This window comes from Chiroxiphia lanceolata, chromosome 2 (assembly GCF_009829145.1).
Source record: "Chiroxiphia lanceolata isolate bChiLan1 chromosome 2, bChiLan1.pri, whole genome shotgun sequence".
Lineage (NCBI taxonomy): Eukaryota > Metazoa > Chordata > Aves > Passeriformes > Pipridae > Chiroxiphia > Chiroxiphia lanceolata.
Window position 1 is genome coordinate 26,715,484 of NC_045638.1, and position 21,907 is coordinate 26,737,390.

At 41.9% G+C, this 21,907-nt stretch overlaps 1 protein-coding gene across 1 annotated transcript; it reads left to right on the forward strand.

Moving 5' to 3' along the window:
* The first annotated feature begins 1,074 nt into the window (after positions 1–1,074).
* LAMP1 (lysosomal associated membrane protein 1) lies at positions 1,075–20,298 on the forward strand. Its single transcript, XM_032678841.1, has 9 exons — positions 1,075–1,213; positions 10,158–10,273; positions 11,296–11,509; positions 11,615–11,776; positions 15,516–15,733; positions 17,198–17,320; positions 18,261–18,330; positions 18,498–18,668; positions 19,288–20,298. The coding sequence occupies exons 1-9, from the start codon at positions 1,177–1,179 to the stop codon at positions 19,425–19,427; spliced, it is 1,251 nt and encodes a 416-aa protein (XP_032534732.1). The 5' UTR covers positions 1,075–1,176; the 3' UTR covers positions 19,428–20,298.
* The last annotated feature ends 1,609 nt before the right edge of the window (positions 20,299–21,907 follow it).

Genomic DNA, 21,907 nt, shown 5'->3' on the forward strand with positions numbered 1-21,907 from the left:
GCTGGGGCTGAAATAGTTCTATGTAGAATGACTGTATTCACCTTAAACTGCCTTTAAATTCCGTGACAATAAACATATTCTGGAGGCAATACAGAACTTAAGTGAGTACTGTAAAGTGACAGGATGAGGACCAATGGCCATAAACTAAACCACAAGAACTTTCACTTCAACATGAGGAAGAACTTCTTTATGTTGAGGGTGGCAGAGCATTGGAACAGGCTCCCCAGGGAGGTCATGGAATCTCCCTCTCTGGAGACATTCCAAACCCCCTTTACATGTTCCTGTGTCACTGGTCTGGGTGAGCCTGCCTTGGCAGGCAGGTTCAATTGGATGATCTCCAGAGATCCCTTCCGACCCTAACAATTCTGTGATTCTGTGTTCTGTACTTACCAAAGCCATTACTCTCCCTCTTCTATCACCTTCCCTTTTAACACAGGAGTGACTGTGCAGCATTCCCCACTGGAATCTAGTTAAATGCCTAGAGCTGGTAGGGCTGGCCTGCGCCTTGATGTTGCTCGCAGCTTTGATCCAGCACAAGTCACAGGGCTGGGATGCAGAGCAGTGCACAGGAAGCACCCAGACCCTTGTGCCGCACGGGAGGGGTGGGCAGGGGGCTGTGCCAGGGCAGCAGTGCCCGGGGCCAAGCCGTGACTGTCCTTCAGCCCACGATGGCACAGGGCCCTCAGAAGCCCTGGGCCCGCGGGTTGGGGCTGGTGGCCAGAGGGGCCCTGGGCTGAGCCGCAGCACTGTGTGCTGAGAGCCCGTGGGCACAGGCAGGGAGCGTGTGCCGGGCCCTGGCCCTGCTCTGCCCCTTCTCCTGCCCCTACCCCTACCCTTTCCCTGCTCCTATGCGCTCCTATGCTTATCCCTATCCCTGATCCCGCCCTGCCCCGCCCCTATCCCTATCCCTGCACCCCTATCCCTGTCTCTCTGTCCCTGCCCATATCCCTATCCCTACCCTCCCTATCCCCGCCTCCTGCTCTCGCGAGATCCTCCCCACCCCACCCCCGCGCGGGGGTCACGTGATGGGCGGGCGGGGCAGTGACGTCAGCGGTCACATGACCGGTCGGGGCCGTCGCCAGAGCGCCCCGAGCGCGGAGCCGCCGCCGCCCCCCGCCCGTGTCCGCCCGCGGCCCGGCCCCGCTCCCGCCGCTCCCGCCCGCACCCGACCCCGACATGGCGCGGGGGCTGCTGGCGGCGGCCGCCCTGCTCGGTAAGGAAGTGGAGGGCGCGGGCGGCCAGTGCGCCGGGCGAGGGGCGGGCAGGGGGGGCGCCGCGGCCTGGGACGGCCCCAGGGCGGCGGCGGTGGACGCGGCAGCCGCGCAGCTGTGGCTGGAGATGCTTCACTCCCGCCTGCTGCGGGCATTCCCGGACAGTGATTGACCAGGGGGGTCCTGGGCCTCCGGGGAGGTCACCGGCGCAGCGCCCTGCTGGGGAGTCATCCCGCCCCGCCGGGCCCATGCGAGGGCCCGAGGTACGGGGGGAACGGTAAATACGGACCGGGAGGCGGAGGCGGCGGCTGTGCTTGGCGGGGCTGAACCGCGCAGTGCTCGGCAACGCTGGTCTGAGCACCTGCGCTGGATCTGGGGACAGCGCTCCGGGAAGAACCTGGAAACGCCTTCAGCTCTCACGAGGCGTGGGGACGCGGGAGCTACTGGTGTCATTGCTGGGAAGTGGCAGTTTTCTTTAGGGCATGTAATGCTCCCTTTCTTAATGGTGTCTATCCTGCCGTATCTTGAGTAAAATATGAAACACGTATGGAGTAGAGAGATTTCAGTGCCTTGATGAGACGGCTTGTTAAGGGAGTCAGGCTGTTTTAGGAGGAAGCGTGTCTTGCTTGTTTACTGATAACTACCTTGCTCTTGGTTTCTTGTCGTGAAAGCCACATCACACAACGCTCTCAGGTTTCTGAGATGTGGCTTTGGCAGCAAAGGAAACTTCTTCAGCAGCTGGCAAAAATATTTCTGAGTAAAGCAGCAGTTGAGAATGGTTATCTGCCGTTGTTTTTTGAGATATGACAGTCTTTGAGTCTCTTCTGATGTCTCTTTGGTAGTAAATATCTTTATCGCTGTTGACAGTACTTCAGTTTCACTGAGCCCAGAAGATGCCACTTGCAAAGGGCACTGAGCAGTTCAAATATCCAGCCTTTGTGAGCCAGTCTAGTGAGCATAATGACTTACAGTGCTCCTTGACCTGCTTTTTAGGGCTGGCAACTGACGTGTTGAACTGGTGTTATGGTGGAAGTTGTTTGTGTGGTTTGTTTAATATAATTACAGCTTCAATGAAGAATTGCCTTATAGTCAGCCTGTGTGGTTTTTAAGTGCTACCACAAGTAATATTTTCTGTGACTGTAGTAGCCTTCCCCTACTTAATCACCACTTACAAACATCATTCGATGCATTATGTTTGTCACTTTCTGGCATGTAAAGTGTGTTGGCATCTGAGGCAACAGACTGGTTTATTTTACCCCAGAGTATTTACTGACAGCTGGGACTTTGTACCAGTGTCTAGTAGCTTAGTAGCTGGGCAGTGTTTCTGCATAACTTTATCCCACAGTCTTGGGGGGAAATTTTGTGGTGTAAATAGAGACCCCGTTCCTGGAATACAGCAAGCCTCTGACATCTTCTGCCACACTGTGGGGCTTGGGTTGTTGGTGAGGGGAGAAGAATACAAGATAATGAAAATATATGAGCTGAAGTCTTCAGATATTTTTAGCTCATTTGCAGCCTTTTAGTCATCTGAGTGAACACTGATTAGGGTAAGGTAATGGTCACAGGAGGCTGAAGAATTAGTGTGAGTGAGTCAAATGTGAAAGCTTGTTTGGTGATGCCTTGACTTTGGGACAAAAGAAATTTTTTCCTCTTGAATACTTCACCACACCTCACTTACTGTTTCAGTTTTCCATTTACATTGAGCAGCAAGCACTAAGCTGAATATTTCATGTGTCATTTCATTAAATATTTTGTGATTAGTTTCCTCATCAAGAATGCATATGGAATTTAAAAAGAGGTTTAGGTAATATAGCGGTAAATGCAGGGAAGGGGGGCTGTGGGAAAACAAGTGCCCCTCAAGCTTGGCTGCTACTTTTTGAAATATGAAGTAAGATGGTGCTTGTCTGTAGTTGAGCACGATGAGTCAGTTGGGTTGTGTGCCAAACCCAGCAGAGCTGCTCGTGCTCTCCGAGTTCTAGAGCACCCACAGATTTTTTTTCCTTACTGAACCACAGACACGTCAGAGAAAACGTTTCTGAAAATCCAGGGTTAGAGTCAAACGTGGATTCAGTGTTAGTGAGTACATAATGAAGTGCTTGAGATTTGAGGAAGGAAAAATTAGGTTGTCAAAGTAGCGTGATGCCATTTCAGAGTTATTGACACATAATTCATGTGTTTCTATTGCACAACTCTAGTCCAAAGGGGAATTTCAAACCTTACTACCAATGATGGGATAGTTGAGAGGAACCTGATAATGTATTCCAGCCCATGAGTAATTTGGTGCTGAATTGTTCTTCTCAGTTTTGGCATCAGTAGCTGTATGGAACTGAGATCGAGTAAAACTCAATTTTCACAAAATGTAACTGCTTTTATGTTGAACAACTTTTCAAAGATTGTTTTTGCCAAATGCTGCCCTTAACATAGTGTTTGCTTGAGAGCTGCTTGAAGTGTGTTGACATAGTTTTTAAGGATCTGAATTTGTGTGCTAGTCATCATGTGACAGGTTACTTACCTTTGAGTTCAGCAGCTTTTCTCATTAGTAAAGTTACTTCTAACTTGCTGTGTGAGAACTCTGCAGGCTCCCTGACACGACACTTTTGGGATATGTTCCCTAGGTTTCTGTTTAGGCTCACTGAGGAGTTTCAGTTTTGGCGTAATCTACTTCTAGATTGTTCTGTAGTGATTAGGATGTTTTCTAATCAGTAGCAGACCATAAACTGAAGAAATACCTCTAGGTACCGAGGAATCTGACTCAAAAAATTAATGTTCTATTGAGACATTAACTGCTGTTATCTCTGATAAGCCTTTCTAGGTCTTAAAGATAATAACTTATTTCTAGCACTAAGGAGGCACACCTCACCTTTGCTTGTTGCAGTTTAACTACAAGTTTGTCTTTGCTCTCAAGTCAGACATGATTATTTGGAAATTCCTTGAGAAATCTTGGATTTCTTGGTATTTATTCTCTTTAGCTTGGCAGGAGACACTTTTGGTTATGTAAGTGCTGATAGTTACACCATCTCTTTGAGCACTCCCTTGCATTATCTTAATTCTATATCATATATTTAAAATGTACCTTATGGTTTGGTAAATCAGAGTTCCATGGATTTTGTGCATCTGATTTCAAGACAGACTGGTGTCCCTTTCAGTCTCAGGGTAACAGTTTCTTTACCTTCTCTGTCACTTGAGAGCAACATGACTGTCAGTACTATTTCTACTGTAATTCCAAGTGTGAGAGTTTTAGGAGCACCTTGGCATTAGAGTACAGAGTTTCAAATGTGGTTCAGCTCTGTGCAGTGGATGCTTCTCTGGCTTGTGCCTTCTCCAGTGTTCAGGCTGGAGCACAGTAGTTCACAGTTAGTATATTTTGTTTTCTTGTATTAAACTTCAGTGTTTTATGATTTCTTAACAAGGCAGAATTCACTCTGTGCAATATGGGAACACCAGTATGTCTTTACTTTCCTTGACAGAGTTAAGATCTGCTTCTTTGGAGGACTGGTAGAGTAGTTTTACTCTGGCAGTTAGTTCATTATGTTTTTTTCCAATATCCTCTTCTCTGGGGAGACTTTCTCTTTAAATTGTCACACAGTGCTTCTTCTTCCAAAACATTGTTTGCAGCTGCCAGCTGCCTTGAAGAATGTGTGTTAGTCCTGTGGTGTGGTACAGCAGCACTAACCAGAGCAAGTGCAGAATGGACTTGTGTGAATGTGGAAAAGGGGCTGGCCAAGGGAGTTCAGACCTACCAGTGCACTCATGTAATCATTTGCTGTAGAGCTGTCCTAAAGACTTCCTTCCTCTAGATAGAAAGCCATAGAGAAGCTGCATGCGACGAAACTTGATGCAATTGTGCAATTCTCAGGTCAAATAGCAAGTGTACAGCTGCTAGGTAGCCTTTCCTTTGTAATGCCTTTGTACTTTTGTAAATTTGTTTATAAAGACACAGGTTATTAATCTGCAAGCTTGAGTTGAAAAACAAAATGTTTACTGCCTTAATGGAAGTCAACAATATCAAGCCCATAATCTGAGACTGCATGGATTTCTTAGCTGGCAAGAATATATATATTGTGGGGCTGGATCAGGAACTCGATATAATCAGGCACTGCACCTGCATGAGTGCAGTGGGTTCTCCTCTCTCCTTAAGTACTCTCATCCATCCTTGAATTAAGCTCTGTTCCCCTTTTCCCCACCTGTGTGTGTGTTCAGCTGTGTCCAACAGCAGTTGAAGTGAGTCCAACCTTGTCCAGATAGCCAGCATTCAGTTGTCTGTATCTATCAGATGTGGACAAGTAAATATAATTCCTTTTATGAGACCATCTTGTCTCTCACAAAGTGTTTCATACATCAAGTCTGTCAAGCGATTTTACTGCTTTGTTTTGTTCCTGAAATATTAGGGTTAGGAAATAGTGTGATCTTTCCAAAAATATGTTATTTTTAAATTCTTTTTCTTTCTGTACTATCCCAAGGTTCTGAATCCTAAGGAAGCGACCTCAAGTCAGTCTTCTGATAAAGGACTTGGACCAGTTGTCCCTCTGGGAGTGGTGCTTATGTTAGAAGATAGGTCATTAGAGGAGAGCATAACTCCTCGGGGATTTTTCCATTCTCTTCTCTGGCATAGATTTAGGAGTCTGAAGTGTTGACTAAGGTTACCACTTTGTTCACAAAATGGCGCTGAGGTGACAGAATCATTCCAAACCATCAGAATGAGTAAACTACTGGCCACTTCGTTTCATATGTACAATAGAAAATAAACCTTCTTTAGCTAAGAACCAGCATTTCTTATCTCCTTGGATTAATGCCCCACAGATAGTGGCATAGCTGTGTGTGCCATCAGAACACCTGGGCAAAGGTGCAGGGCAACACATCAGTACTGTAGCTCAGGTGGAGCAGATTGTGCAGGGCTGGCATCTGTCAGCAATCACCCTCTACCTGGGGAGCTGCTGCACAGCAATTACAGGGTGTCTTTGTATGACTGGGCTGTGGGTGTGGTGCTCTGCACCCCCCTCACAGGCTTCTGGGGAGGGGTGCTGGGCCCTGCTGCAACCCTGGTTTACCTCCCTAGTGCTGTAGGCAGTCAATATAACTGCAAACAGTCCCATCCACTGGGTATCTGTACGGCTTAAACTACTGATCATGTGGAATATGTGACCAGGTGGATGTGGATGGCTTGCTGTCCTTCATTCCAAGAGGTAGAAAGAAAAATGGTGAAGAGGTTTTTACTTATGCAGAAAAAAATGGCCGTGGTAATAAACTCCAGATTATACAGAAGAAGCTTTTGTGTTTTGCATCCTTATTGTCAGTGTTCCATGTTTCTAATAAAAACTAGACACAAAGTAAATGATTAACTATAGTAATTGAGGTCCTCTTTGCAAGCAGACAGTGTAAACAATTGCCAGTAATATTTCTTAGAGCACAGGACATCTCTCTCCCTTAGTAGGTTTCCATTATATGGGAGAGTAACCCAAGGGTAGCTGTGCTTGACTATCAGGATTTCAGTTATAAGAAGGTTGAAACCTGAAAGCGTCTTTATGTGGTCAAGAGGTGAGGAATCCAGCCATTCTAAGAGCCATATTCAAAAGGGCTTATATTTAGATGTGCTAGATTGTTTTGTTAGCTTTGTAGTTTTCAGTTTAAAACAAACAATTTTATGAAGTAGATTTCTTTAAGATAAAATCTTATACAATCAAGGAAGTATTTGTTTTGTTTGACTTATTAACAGTCTGAGGTAAAATAAATAAACTTTTTTTTTTTTTAGTTAGATATGTTAGGTAAGGGAAGAGGCTGGATTTAGTTCAAGTAACGTGTGTTGCTTTAGCAGTTTTATCTTCAATATTTTCTTGCATGAGACTGTAATTGCAGAAATGAGGTATAAACGGAGAGATTCTCTTATGATTTTTAGTTGAAAGTGGGCAGCTAGAATAAACATATAAGCAGCCTTTTCTTGGGACCTAGTGGAATACAAAGGAAGCATCCGAACTAAATGAAACATCTTTTATGTTACTACATTTTTGATGATTCCTGTACTAGATATCCATAATGTAGTGTTTTCAACCAAGTGAATAATGCACCTCACAAAACTTACTTTTTGCTATTGAAAAGTCAAGGAGCTCTTCAATACTGCACTTGCTCTACCACAGATAGTTGTCAAATAGGGCACTGCAGTTTATTAAGAGGAGCTTTTAAAGTCTGAAGTTGAGTCTGGAAGTTGTATCCATTTTTGTGTTAAATAGCAAAGAATGATATTGTTATGAGATGTACAAACAATATTCTCAACTTGTAGATAAACCCTGATTGAACTGAGCAATATGTTATGTAACTTAATTAGAAATATTCCCAGGATAAATTGATTCAATATAGGTTTGCTTTTCTGTATTCTTGATATTTTGACTGTAGGCTCTTACTGTTTGTGGTCCCTTATGTTTCACTTGGTTTCATCTGCGTTCCTCCAAGATTTTGTGAGCAGATGATGCTGCAGCACAGTGCTCTCTGATCACCACCCTGGTGCATGTTGCCTTGCAGTGAAACAGCTCTCTTGCCACTTTGAGGACAGCTCAGTGTCTCATGCTGGATGTGTCTGTCTCATCACTGACACTGCAAATCCATCAGTTGCTGAACATTTCTTAAGAAGGAGTGAGGTTTTAAAGCATTTATTCCACACTAATTACATCAGGATTCATATAATGGTGTGAACTTAATCTTGCAAAAATCTAATAGGTGTGCAGGTGGTGTTTTTTACTGTTTGTTCATGCCCCTTATTTGTTACTTGAACTTGCTGAGGATAATTTGTCAGCTCTTCATTACCAGAAGTTGTCTTCAATTTAGCGCTTCCTGGTACCTCTGCATTGTCTTTTGTTGTTCTCTGAATCATCTGTAATGGGCAGGTCTGTCACATTTTCCTTTATGTCAGCAACATTTTTCTTAATTTTTTTTTAGTATTTTCTTTCCTCTGCATTTCTTTTAAAAACTTTTTTATCTTTCATTCTTTTACTGCTTGTTACTTGATTAATTTTAGCTCTAAAATTGTCAAGATTTTTAATAGCTATCAAACAAGAGGGTTGGCATGCACACTGAAGGTTTTCATGCTAGCACATTTTCCAGTGATAGTGTTAGTTCAAGGAGCAATGGACTCTTATTTCCTGCCTCTACACTGTTTTCTACGCTATGCTAGGAATCTTCAAGAAAGTGTAAGCATAAATGTAAACATGTTCCAGATGTAAATTCAAATTGAAGGAGACTTTGCAAATTGAAACTTCCATGTGGAAGAACATCAACTCTTTTTAGTACTGCTGTGAATTGCAATAAATAATGAATATATGTTCCTTAATGAACATTTTAAACTGGACATAAAGGCAAAGGTAGGACAGTTTTTCTTTGAAATAAGTTTTGTACACTATCTATTTGTAAGCATTTTCTTTCTTCTGTCTATCTCTGATTTCAAGTCTAGACTTTTCAAACAACTGGGTAAAGTGTATGAATTCCAGCTTAAGTTTTGCCCTGATTGGTGCTGGGGGAGGATATGTTGTTGCTAAGGGGAAGGCAACAAGGGAAATGCTTGATGGGTGCCAGAGAAATAGTTTCCAATGTTTTCCTGCAACTGATGTGCCTTCTACCAAAGTCCAACTGCAAAAGTCCAGCTTTTCGTAGTAATTGTCTTAACACAATTGTACACACCATAGTTTTGCAGTGCAAAGTTTCTAAATTAGGATTTTTTTTTTGATTTTTTTTTTTAGTTTCTTGGAGAGGGAAGCTAGCTAATGGAAAAGCCCTCATCTGGATCTTTTTGCTATTATCAACAGTTGAATGGATTAGCTCCTTGAATGGATGTTTGACTTGTTAAAGCTTATTTGTTTATTTGCTTGCAATAGTGATTTATGTTTTGCAGCTGTTTTTTATCAGGTTTTCTGCAAGACTAAAGTTGTTGCAAATGCAGACTGATAAAGCCCTACCATGCAAACGGTGCAGGCTTTTTGCAGTGAAGTTCACTTTGGGGGGGGGCTGTGTGCTGACAAATTGAGAATCGGAAAAATAAAAGGCTCTACCCTAAAGACCTGGAAACACCGTGGTATGATTTCAGGTACAGGAGCACTGTCAGTTATCCTTTGCCACAAATCAAGTACAAAATAACCAGCTTTCCAGCTGTATCCAGCCTCCACAACACATCCCATAGGTGAAGTTTCTTTGTAGTCCAAGTCCATGCTGCAGTCAGAAAGGATGACCCTGTGCTCCTCTTGCTGCGTTCTTACTCTGTTAAGTCAGTACTAGTGTGGTCAGTTGTACTCAGTGTGCTCTGAGTGTTGGGGCTGGAGGGAAGCAAGTGGGGGAAAGCTTTTCTCTGCTTTTCCCAGCAGCTCTGTCTTGGCCCCTTCCTCCTCTCAAGGGCAGAGAGCGTGATGACAGTAAAAAGTAGTTCTCCTGGCAAGGGTAGCATGCTCTATCATGCTATTTCTGGCAATGCCTTCAAAACATCTGCAGTCAGTCCAAGCTTTCTAAATGCTGCATTCAGTGCATGTACAGCTGAGTGTCGTGATACAGCGGGAGTGAAGGGTGCATGGTGTGCTGTGGGGGGAAGGACGAGTATTGTAGGCATGCAGGATCAAATACACTAAATCAGGTCTGGCTGAAGATTGTAAAATAGTTGCTGTGTAGGGTGAACTCTGAGTAGCTGCCTTGAACAGTATGACTGGTGTTTGTCGCATGTTTTTCTTACCCTCTGAGGACCCAGCATACCAACAGTTTGGGTGGCTTTTGTCTTCTTACAGATGAGTTGTTCAATTTGTCCTCTGCGTGTTAGTGATGTTAAAGCTAATACAGAGACCGCTAATGCTCAAGTTTCCAAATTCAGCTGATGTTGAGGTTGTACTCCCAAAATTTACAGTTGTACATATTTGTCTCCTTGGAGTCAAAAATAAAAATTTATGTGATACCAAGTTAACTACTTGTCATTCTTAACAGGCTTTTTACAGGCTTCTTCTTCATTTGAAGTGAAAGATTCAAGTGGTAAGATCTGCATAATTGCTGATTTGACAGTAGCCTTCTCAGTGGAGTACAAAAACCATGGGCAAAAAGAGGTAAGGGGGCTATCTTACTGCTTGTCTCTAGTGTTTATAAAAATGTGTGGGTATTTCTGCGCATCCACAGTATTTAAACTTTCAACAAGTATTTATGCATGGAAAACTGCTTCGGCAAAGATTTTTGCCCTCCCAGTCATGTTGCATCAGCTTTTCTTTTGTACTGATGCTTCTTCTAATTAAACAACAGAGTTAAAGCCAGTTGAAACCATCACAAACCATATATGTGTGAAATTAGTTCTGTGACTGAAATTCCAAACCAGTCGTATTGATAAGTAAAATGGCTTTCACTGGAACTGTAAAGGCAAAAATACTACCAGTTGTCTTTTGGTGAACTTGGTCACACTCACATGAAATCTCTGAGCTTCTCACTTGGCAAGTCTCTGAATTTCAGTATATCTATAGACTAGTGCAGTACTTACAATATATTGCATAATCTACTTTTTCAGTGGTGCTGATGATCTGAAATCCTACTGATACTGGTATACGTGTTTGCACTAAGGGGTGACTGCTTTCATAACATTTTTTGTCTGTTTCTTACTGTAAATAGTAAGCTCAAAACTTCCAAGTAAACATTGTATTGGTCTTCAGAGACCACATTACTTCACAATGTGTAATAAACTCAAAGTATTATATCCAGACTATGTAGGGTGTACCATTTGCTTTTGTTCTTGCTCATTCGTACTACAAGAAGCAAAGCTTAAAGTGTCCCGTTTTTCATGTGTCTGGAGTTTGCCAGATTTTATTCACCTCGTACAGAAGTACTTGCAAATTCATATTGCTATCTTAGGAGGAAAAAAAGTCTTAAGAAGTGCTGTGAGTATGTACTGTTCTGTCCTCAAATTTCAGAGAGCTACATTCTTAAAGCCGAGTGCCAGTACCATGCTACTTGCTGTATACTGGTATATAAGTAGACATCTTATAGCATGTATTAATGTCTGCTCTATGTTTGTAACAGTTTCATAGGATATTTAAAAAGCAGTTAGGAAAATCTTACATGTGTTTTATTTTCTCCCCCATAGTTTGTACACTTCTTTCTTCCGCAAAATGCTACAGTAGGCTCACAGAGCTCATGTGGTAAAGATAATGCATCTCATCCAGTTCTGGTATTGGATTTTGGAGCAGGACATTCGTTAAGCCTGAATTTCTCAGAATCTGCAGATAAGTACCAGGTTGAAGAGTTACTTTTCCACTACAATCTGTCAGATGCAACTTTATTCCCTAATTCAACTACAGGTAAAATGAAAACTTCCTGTTGTTGTAGTATAACTTTTCCAGATCTAATACTGGCTTGTTTCTTTAAATACTCTTACATACTAATGCAATGTAATCTTTCTACAGGAGACATGAAGACTGTATCACATAAAAGCATTATTCAGGCACATATGGGCACAAAATACAGATGCATCAACTCCAAGCAGGTCAATATGAAGAGTGTGAATGTTACTTTTAGCAATGTCACTTTGGAAGCCTATCTCACAAATGGCACTTTCAGTGTGAACAGTAGGTATCTTGTGATAGAAAATGTACTTGACAAGCTAATATTTCCAATAATAGGTGATTTCTTTTTACGTTCTGACTAATCATATTTAGGTGGATACAAACTGGATCTGAAGCTCTGATAGCAGCATCTTTTGAAATGAATGGACCTGCCTCAGGTTTTCTCTGTAGGAACGTCAGAATCCATGACTAGAGGATAGTGCATTGTCTTCCCATGGGTATTGTACATGTGCTGGGGAACATTTCTGCTGTTGATGAGTATGGGTGTAAACACATGCTGCAGTAGGTTGACTGGACACATGGCCAAGATCTTAGTTTAAGAAGTATCTGAGAAGTTCCAAGCATTATGCCTCTAGCAGAGTTATTTGAATTAGTTACTCTGTGCTCTGGGGAAAATTAGTGATATAATGGCAGACAGTAGAGAATGGTCTGTAGGGAGCAGGAGGTTTTATGTCTACTGTAACAGTAAGGCTCTTTCTCTTTCAGGCACAGTCCTAAAGTGATTTTTTTGTCCTGATTGTTTGTATTGAAAAGCAGTTTGGAATTTTACTGCTATAATGATTAGAAGATAAACTCTTCATGGTGTGTTCATGTCCTTTGCTTTTGTGGCAGCACTCCTCAAACATGAAGAACCATGTAAACTGATCACCCGTGCTACCTTAAGGAGCGATAAGTCTTTGCCTTGCTTTTGGAGCACAAAAAAATTTTCCTCTTCTTTGGGAAATGTAGAACTTTTCTTATGCTGTTAATCCCATTTATGTACATGTTAAGTTGAAACAAGTCTTAAAAACTAGGGTAGTCGGTGCTAGCGTGGAATGGACACAATGGACAAGTGCCTTCTATGGGAATATCTCTACTTTGTCCCATATCTGTGAAAAATACCTTGCCTGATGCATGGTAATACTGGCATTGACTCCTTTTATGGCTGCTTCACGTGACTGGCTCAGATTTCAGTGCTTATCATTCTCTTGATCAGTTTTTTCCATTCAGTGAACTGGTTTGCAGTAAAGATGCAGACCTACATTCATCCTTTAAAAAAATCTCAGACTCTGATTTCTATTACTGCAGTTTTCAGAACTATCTGATTTTTTTACTTATGATATCTTGGTCCAGTTCTTATACTGGATAAGCATGAGAAGTGGTTATTTATCAGCAGGATTGAACATAAGACATAATACTGGGAAAAACTGGTTTTTAACTTCTGCAAAACTTAGAATCATAGAATCAGCCTGGTTGGAAAGGACCTCTGAGATCATCAAGTCCAACCCTTGATCCACTACCACTGTGGTTACTAGGCCATGGCACTTCAATAAAATCTCCCTACTGTGTAATACTACTCTTTTTAAGACCACCTATTACCCGTTCTTACATAGTCCTCTGGTTAAAAAAATTGAGTATTGCATTATTTCTAGAGGGTGTTTCTTATGGAACTCAAATTTGTCAGCATTTGCTTTGTTTTCCTATGCTTCCTTCTCTTTTTTTAAGTAAACATAAATGCTTTAATTTGTCATGATCATATTCTCAAAGTTGCTTTTTTTCATCCTGTGGTATCACTGTCTTGATGAAACTACTGATCCTCATAAAAAACAAGTGATTTCCTATGATCTCGGGGTAGACACTGGTCTGAGTTACAATGGGGAGGTTTTTTCAATGGGTGTGTTTTTCTTGTTGTTTTTGTTGTTGTTTTCACACTCCTGTTTTCCATACTGCCATGCACAGCTTTTTCTTTAAATTATCATCTTCCCTAAGTTTTTATTAGTCTTGGATCTGATTTTGCCATTCCTAGTGCACATTTGGTTTTGGTTGAAACAAGTCTGTCTTGGTTTTGGTGTTTTGGGTTTTTTTTAGTACAGATGGGTAAAGAATTCTCACTTTATCCTTTTTTTTTTTTTTAATCTTCTTGACCCCAAAATCTTAGTTCCTTCCCGATCTGTTCCTTCTTTCCTCTCTTGTAGGCTTGAGGCTTCCCTTGTGCCTTTGGCAGCTAGTTATTGATAAACTTTAGTTCTGGATTTTTCCCTTAATGTTTTTTCTCTGCAAATCTTTAATTAAAGGATATTTCTGCTGGTGATGTCGACAAGACTCATTGAAGGGAAGAAGAGAGTCATTATTCAATGCATCCGTGCATCACTAGAAATGGTGACTTCCATCAGCATACATAGAATTTAGTGATTGAGCTGATGGTAGTGATTATCTGCAACTCTGAGAGGGAGGCTTTCATTTTATCTGTGTTAGTAGTTTTGTCAGCTGCTTTCCTGTAACTGTCAAGAAAAGACATAAGAATTTGTCTCACTTTTCAGGACAGATCTGAAGATTACTAGAAGCTATGCTGTAAATCAATTCAGTCAAACTAATGTATCAAGACTCCACCTAGGCTAAGCTTCCACTTGATGTGGTTGATGTGATTGTGTGTGATTTAGTTTCCATCTCTGCCAACTTGAGTATGAGGTTCTGTGTGTTGAGGTCTTGCAGATAGAGGAAAATTCTATACTGAAGTTCCAAGAAAGCTGCTTTTTAGTTTCTTAGGAAATTACGGTGTTTTGGGATCAGACCAGTATCAATCTACAAAACACAGGGTCACTTCTCCATTCATCCATCTTGCCTCTGCTGTTTGACTTTCCAAAAATGGAGTAGAAATAGGAAAGCATGCTATGTTGGAGTGTGTGTACCTTCAGGTGTGATTAGAGTTTCTCTTTCTGAGCCATAATCAAAAGGTAAGTTGCTGTTTAAGTTCAGAGGCTGTTTATTAGGTATCCCTGCAAGAAATGTATGCCTTAAATTTTAGAAGTGGGCCCTTTGAGTCAGAGTCAGAACTGCTGTTGCAGCTGCTGTTGTCCTTATAAAGTTGCAAGCTGTTATCCCTGACACATGGAGATGACCTTGGCTTGGGACATGAAAGTCTCTACTACAGTAATGTCTTTGTTTTGACCTTTGGTTTTGGCTTAGATGTTCATGCAGGAACCTTCTTGGCTCCCAGATCAAGTTAAGATCTTGCTGCCAGGTGTTTCTGAGTACTCTGGCAAATAAATCAGTCTCTGTTCCCTTGGAAGTTGCTGCTAAACTGGATGAAAAGGCCAATTTGCACATCTTCACTCAGTCTTATTACCCTCATGGAGGGTGGTTCCTCATGTGGGACTAAAGGGAGGATGGATGTGAGAGGATATAGCCATCAGCAGCAGTGTCTTAGAATCCCCTTGTTAAGGACAGAAGAACCAGAGTATTTTAAGGTTACTGTGGCTATTGCCAAAATAATGATACAGGGTCCTCACAAACTGGTAGTGTAACAGAGGGAGGGGAAGAAGAGCACGTCTTCTGGGAGACCACTTTTAACAGTAGACAGGAAAGCTGTTCCCTGCTTTTAGCACACGAGTGCCCAAAGTGTGTGAGGGGTAGGCATGCCAGCCTTGCTGTGAGCACACAGAGGGAATGCTGGGTCTGTCAGCATAGCACTGTCTAATTTACCTGGGTTTGATAGCAATGTGAAATGGTGGATATGAATGAAAGGACATGAACTTCAGTAAATTAACAGCAGAGGTGTCATTTTCACATCCCACGCTTTAAAAGTGTCTCAAACTTTGCAGCAGGTATTTAGGTAATGCTTTACCATTGTGTTTCTGAGCTTCTATTGTCTTCGGTTAGGAAAAGCTACTTGGAATTGTCTTCCTTTCCCTTGAGGATTAAAAAGGTAGATCATCCCACAGCTTCATTTTGTTTAATAATGTCTGTTTTCCTTTCTCTGCAGAGACAGAATGTGCTGAAGATAGGGTCTCTACTACTACTGTAGTGTCCACAACTCCTAAACAGACTACTAGCCAGGTTCCAACGACTAGCCCAGCACCAACATCATCTCCCCCAAACCCTGCAGTTGGGAAATACAATGTGACTGGTCCAAATGGAACCTGTGTACTTGCCTACATGGGCTTACAGCTTAATATCACCTATCCAAAAAAAGATGAAAAGGTACATTTTGGTTTTTTTTTTCTTAAGAGCCTTCAGATTCCTTCTTTTGGGGAAGATTTGGTAAATTATTATAGGCTAACCTTTTTCTTTTTTTTTAAAGCCCAGGTCTTTGTGGTGTTCATCTATCATTATCCTCTGTTTGAGTTGCTTTAACTTGGTCTAGACTAGTGACATTTCAAACAGTTCTACTAAAAGTGGTTGTTAAGGATTTTTCATTCACTAAGAGCAGTATTAAACTTGTCTATTGAATCCAGAAGTGTATGTGGCCATTTCACAGAAGCAGTAAAAGTTATCAAGAGTAGGGGGAATCCTGTTATCAAAGTTGCTATCTAAACAAGATTTTTAAACTGTTAAATAAAATACACAAATTCGGCCAGAGGCATCTGCATGAAAACAGGGAATGACTATTATTAGAAAGGAAAATTACTACTGTAAAACTGGACAGTCTTGTGACTTAGTTACCTTCCAACCAGCACTGAAGAGGTTTGGGTTTGACTTTAATGCTTAAAAGCTACTTAATGGCTGATTTTAATAGCCAGAAAAATATTTAAAAATACATGGGTTATTTAAGATCTAGCCCTGGCACAGGTTCTTTCCCTCAACTTTTGATGCAGAGCCCAGCTTGCCAGCCCCATGGACAAACCCGAAGTCCCAAAGGGACTGCTGAAGTCCCTCAATAGGAAACAGTGGTGTTGCAAGAAAACTATTATATTTATTTATGATGTTGATGACTGAGAGGTAAAATCATGAGCACTGATAGCTAGTGTGTGGCTATACAGTGGCTGGTTATGATGGCAACTGTGTTTTAGCCACCTTAATTGTGCGAAATTCCCTGAGCATGGCATTCTGGCTCTGCTGGAACAGCTGATTTCTAGTGTAATGACCATTGAGGAGGTGGCAAATAGGTTTTCCAAAGTCATGTGAGGATCCAGGTAAGAGCTACTGAAAGGTTTCTATTTAATTGTTTGGAAGTATGCTTAACCCACTGCCCTTTGAAGATGCAAGACAGTATAAAATCATGTACCATGGACAAAGCTAAAGCATTTTGAACTGAAGTGACATGCAAGATAATTGTGCTTAGAGGTGGTTCCTTTAATTGCTTCTACATTATGTCAAAGCAGTATTTTATAGTGTCTTGACCCCTGTGTAGTGTGGTGGCTCTTGAGGTTTTTCCTTATGCTGCAAGGACCAAAGCAGTGTACTGTGGAGAAAGCAGCAGGTTATTGGCTGCAGCCAGTCAGAGCTGCAGAAGGCTTTGTTAGACATGCAGAGTTGCCCTGAGTTCTCTGTGTCAGCCTGGTAACTGGCTGCAGCTCTCACCAGCCTGTAACCTGCACAGGTGTCTGTAGGGTACTGGCAAGCACAACACCGTGAGCACGTGATACGAACCAGCTACACGTCGACTGAGTGTAAGGTGATGTGTTAGTCTCTTCAAATGTCATAACTGATCCTCTTCTCTCACAGATGGGTCTGGATTTGCTGAATTTCATACCACATAATACAAGTGTTTCTGGGAGATGCAACAGTACATCTGCCTTGTTGAATCTGACTTTTGAGAAAACAAGGGTTATCTTCCAGTTTGCACTGGTAAGAATTTCTGCACAAAGCATGTAACAGGGTCTGCAGGACTTTTCATGTGGGAAAACTAACTGGGGCAAGTACAAGAGGAAAAAAGATGCAACTACAGGAAGGGGAATAAATAATTCCTTTGGTTGTAATACTAGAATTTAATAGGTTTATACTTGGCAGGTTTTGTGAGAAAAGAATATGTTCATGTATGTATGCACATATACATATGCATACACAGAAAAGTAGTTTGTTTGGAATGGGAATTTCTTTTTAAGATTGTATTGCCTACTAAGGCTTCTTGCCCAAACTGGGAACAGCCTGTGACAAGTAGATAACTCATCTAATTGTACAAGTCTGGAACTGGATTTAAGTCCTCACCAATATTCTGTGTACAGCTGAAGGGCTTTGTGCTTCTGGTCTCCTGTGATGATTGGGAATCCTGTTTCCCACAGCTCTGCCCCAGCACTGTATTGGATCTGTGTATCCTTGAGGACTGAATCTACTGTGTTTGTCAGAGAGCTTCATGCTCCTTTTAATGCTGATGGGATTGATCAGATGTGATCACCTTGATGTGTTGCTGTCGAATGACTGTCCACAGCTCTGGGGTACTGAGATCACTGCAGTAGGGTGGTTAAGGCATGGATAGAACTATGCCTGCAGTGTGGAATTCAAATCAACAGTTTGAGGGGTAACAAGTCCCCCTTCCTCTACCTCCCCCTCCCTTCCCCTGGCGTAATCTTTCCTAAGGTGCATTATTTCCTGTAGCTTTTCTCTCCTAAAGTACAAATAATAAACTCTTCTTTGGATGCTAATCCCAGTTCTGGACTACCCTTTGAAAACCTTTCTCGAAATGCATGCAGAATCAGACCTGAATGTTAACAGTGTATGTTGTGTATCATTACCTTAAATCACAACTTGTTTTTTTGTTTGTTGTTATTTTTTGTTTGTTTTTTTAAAGAATGCAAGTGCTGAAAAATTCTTCCTGCAAGGTGTGAATGTAAGCACGACTCTGCCTTCCGAAGCAAAAAGTAAGGATTTTTAAGAAGTCTGCTTTCAGTGACTACTTCTATAAATATTAAGAGTAGCCTGTATTAAATAACGTGTTAGAAATGTTGGGGATGAATGTATCAAATTTTAGCCCTATGAGTTTACAGCTCCTGCTCTTCAAGTTTACATAAGACTTTCTCTTACACAGATCCAAACTTTGAAGCATCAAACAACAGTGTGAGTGGGCTGAGAGCTACAGTAGGGAACTCTTACAAGTGCAGTTCAGAGGAGAATCTGCAGGTCACAGATGAAGCCCTTGTCAATGTATTTAATGTTCAGATCCAGGTTTTCAAGATTGATGGAGACAAGTTTGGGCCAGGTAAGAGGTTTACATAGGGCAACCGCTGCCAAACCTGAGATTTGTGAAGTACACTTTGATATAAATATAATATTCTGTATCAAATGCCAGCTTGTGGGTGCTATGCTTAATCTCTGCCTGCCCCTACAGATGCTGTGGGGGATGATTGGGATGTCCGAGTTGAGAGTAGTGTGAGAAGTATGTAAAAACCTTTGAAATAACTCAGACTTATTCCTGATGGTCCAGAGGAGAGTTAAGGAAGAGTTGCTAGTTTTCCCTCCTAACTGTGTGCAGACAGTTGTATGAAAGGGGCAAAGCTGTCCCTTGTGACTATGGTTAAAGCAAAACAGCTTTAGGAGAGTAACACAGATATTTATGATGACTAAGCTTGTGTGTAATAGCAACAGCTTTTGAGGAGGAAACAATTAGTATAACTCTATATTGTGCATACAGGTAGTACTAGAAAGACTTCATCCTGAATGATCATAGTTCAGTGGACTTGGCTTCCTTTTCATTGTTGGCAAGCGAGAAGTTCACTTAAGCTAGTTTTATCTGTGCTGAGAGCAGAATCCTGAAGTTCTGGATGTAGCTATCTGTTGGTGCACTAATACCTAACGTGGATCTTTTTCTCTCTCTTCAGTGGAAGAATGTCAACAGGATGAAAATAACATGCTGATCCCTATAATAGTTGGTGCAGCCCTTGCTGGTCTTGTTCTGATTGTGTTGATTGCCTACTTGATTGGCAGAAAGAGAAGTCATGCTGGATATCAAACAATTTAATGAGTTGCACTAAAATCCAGTGTAGATGAAAAGCAATTGCAAGAGGCTGGGGAAGAAAAACCCCACACATTTCCCCTGAGCTAAGACTGATATTGTCAGGTAACATCTTTTCTTGCAAATTGCTTCTTTAAAGTCTGCTTTATTAAATGTGAAATCATCTTGCAGCATTTAACTATGCACAAAAATAACTTCTGAAAATTCTGGTGTTTAATTTTGCTAACTAGTTTAAGTATTTACCCACTTAGAAACAAGCTAAAAGTTTTTAAGGGTGCTTTTTTGGAATTGGCATAAGATCATGTCAGCTAAAGATTCCAGAGAGGGATGTTGCTAACTCACACTGACTCAATTTCAGAACTCTTAACAAAGGGAAAAGGTTCATTCTTTGCACCGCTGCCATCAATGATGTTAATTATACTGATGATGCATTTAAAAAAATTTAGTAACAACTGACGAAATTGAAATTTAAAATCTGAACTTCACCTTGTCTCTTAGGTGTGTATTTTTTACTAAGCTTTAAACTCAATGCCTGGCACATGCAGGGTGTGAACGACGCAATACTCAAACCTTACAGGAACTCTTTATGATTGGACAACTCCCCTGTTTGATATTTTTGATGCTATGCCAGCTTGTTAAGAGCTGGTACTTTTTTAAAATGGGTGTTATTTTTATTTACCTTTTTTTGTAAAGTGATTTCAGTCTATTCTGTTGAAAGGTTCAGAGAGATCCTGTTACTGCACATGTGTACAATATAGATCTCGATCTGCCGATTCTTTTGCTTTAAACTTGGCTGGGGGGGTTGTACACTTTAAGGATCAGTTCTTATGTATGCATTGCCTGTAACAATGCTAATAAAGACACTTTTTTTTCTGTATTTCGTAGTATTGCTGATCATTCTTAAAACATTTGTCCGTTTGTTAAGTGCTGAAGTCAAGGTTTGGCTCTGCTTGGGAAGCTTCAAACAATCCTTAGTGTGGAGTTATGTTAAACAAGTGTATAAGTTTTTTCTTTGTGGCACAAAGGTGAACCTTAACTGTGTGTTTTCAGAACAGTCCCTTGTTTTGGACTTTGTGCTTGGAAACAAGTAAAGCTGTGCTTCAGTAACATGAAGCCTGGAGAAGTTAACTCTTCTAATACATTGCCACTTGCTGAGACTCGTCAGTCTCCTACTGGTTTACCCTGCTCAGCATTGCTTCCTGAAAATGCTGGTAAGGTTCTCAGTGTAAGGACTGTGTAAAGGACATTTCGTGCTTCATTTTGAAGGTAGGCTCTTTCCACAAAGTAGGAAACACATCTGCTGAGGGCTCTGTGTAGTGTAATGGGCTGGAAATGACATGGCTGGGCTTTGCGAACGAAGAGTTGGGAAAGGTCTCTACCCACGTTTGTTACAAGCACGCTGGTGGCTAATAAGGCCAATGCGAGATAGACATATCCGACTGCAGAAGGCACAACAGAAAAACTCCTTAGGTGGTATATTCTGCGAGGCACAAGTCTTTCTGCATTGTCTTTTCTCCTCGAGAGTGATCCTGCGGGCGTTCTCAAAGGAAGCAGCAACGTTATAGATGCTGTGTCTCCAGGCCTCTCGATTTGAGGCCAGAGTAGACCAGTTATTTTGATCAATATGGCCAAGGCTGAGATGTTGTTTCAAGGAGTCCTTGTATCTTTTCTTCGGGGCTCCTCTCATGCAGCAGCCAGTGGCAAGTTCACCATAAAGCATGATCTTAGGGAGGCGGTGGTCCTTCATCCTGGAGATGTGCCCTGCCCATCGCAGCTGTGTTCTCAGTAACATGGCCTCAATAGTAGTGACAGCTGCTTGCTCTAGTACAGATGTATTGGTCACATAATCTGACCAGTGGATGTTTAGGATTGTTTGGAGGCAGCGTTGATGGAAGCGTTCTAGGAGACGCAGGTGGTGGCAGTAGATGAGCCATGATTCAGAACCATATAAGAGAGTAGACAGCACTATGGCTCTGTAAACACTGATCTTTGTACTTTTCTTCAAGTGTTTATTACGCCAAACTTTTTTATGAAGCTTTCTGAAGGCACTGTCTACCCTTGCTAACCTGTTGTCTATCTCTCCGTCAATCTTACCATCCGAGGAGATGAGGCTGCCTAGGTAATTAAACTGCTGGGCTGATTTGAACTCTGATTGGCCAATGGTGATATGGGGATGATGGAAGACTTCCTGAGGTGCAGGTTGATGGAGAACTTCTGTCTTCTTTAAGCTGACTTCCAGCCCAAAGAGCTCAGCAGCGTCTGCAAAGCAGGATGTTAAACGCTGCAGAGGTGCTTCTGTGTGGGCCACAAGGGCGGCGTCATCAGCATAAAGCAGCTCGCTGGAAATGAACCTCTGTGTTAAGAGCTTCCCTGACTCCTTCCTGCAGTCAGGCTTTGGTGTTAACAGTACCAGCTCCAAAGGGCAGGAACTGAGGCACACGGTAACACTGCACAGGACACTCCTCCTGACAGAGAGAACGCATGGC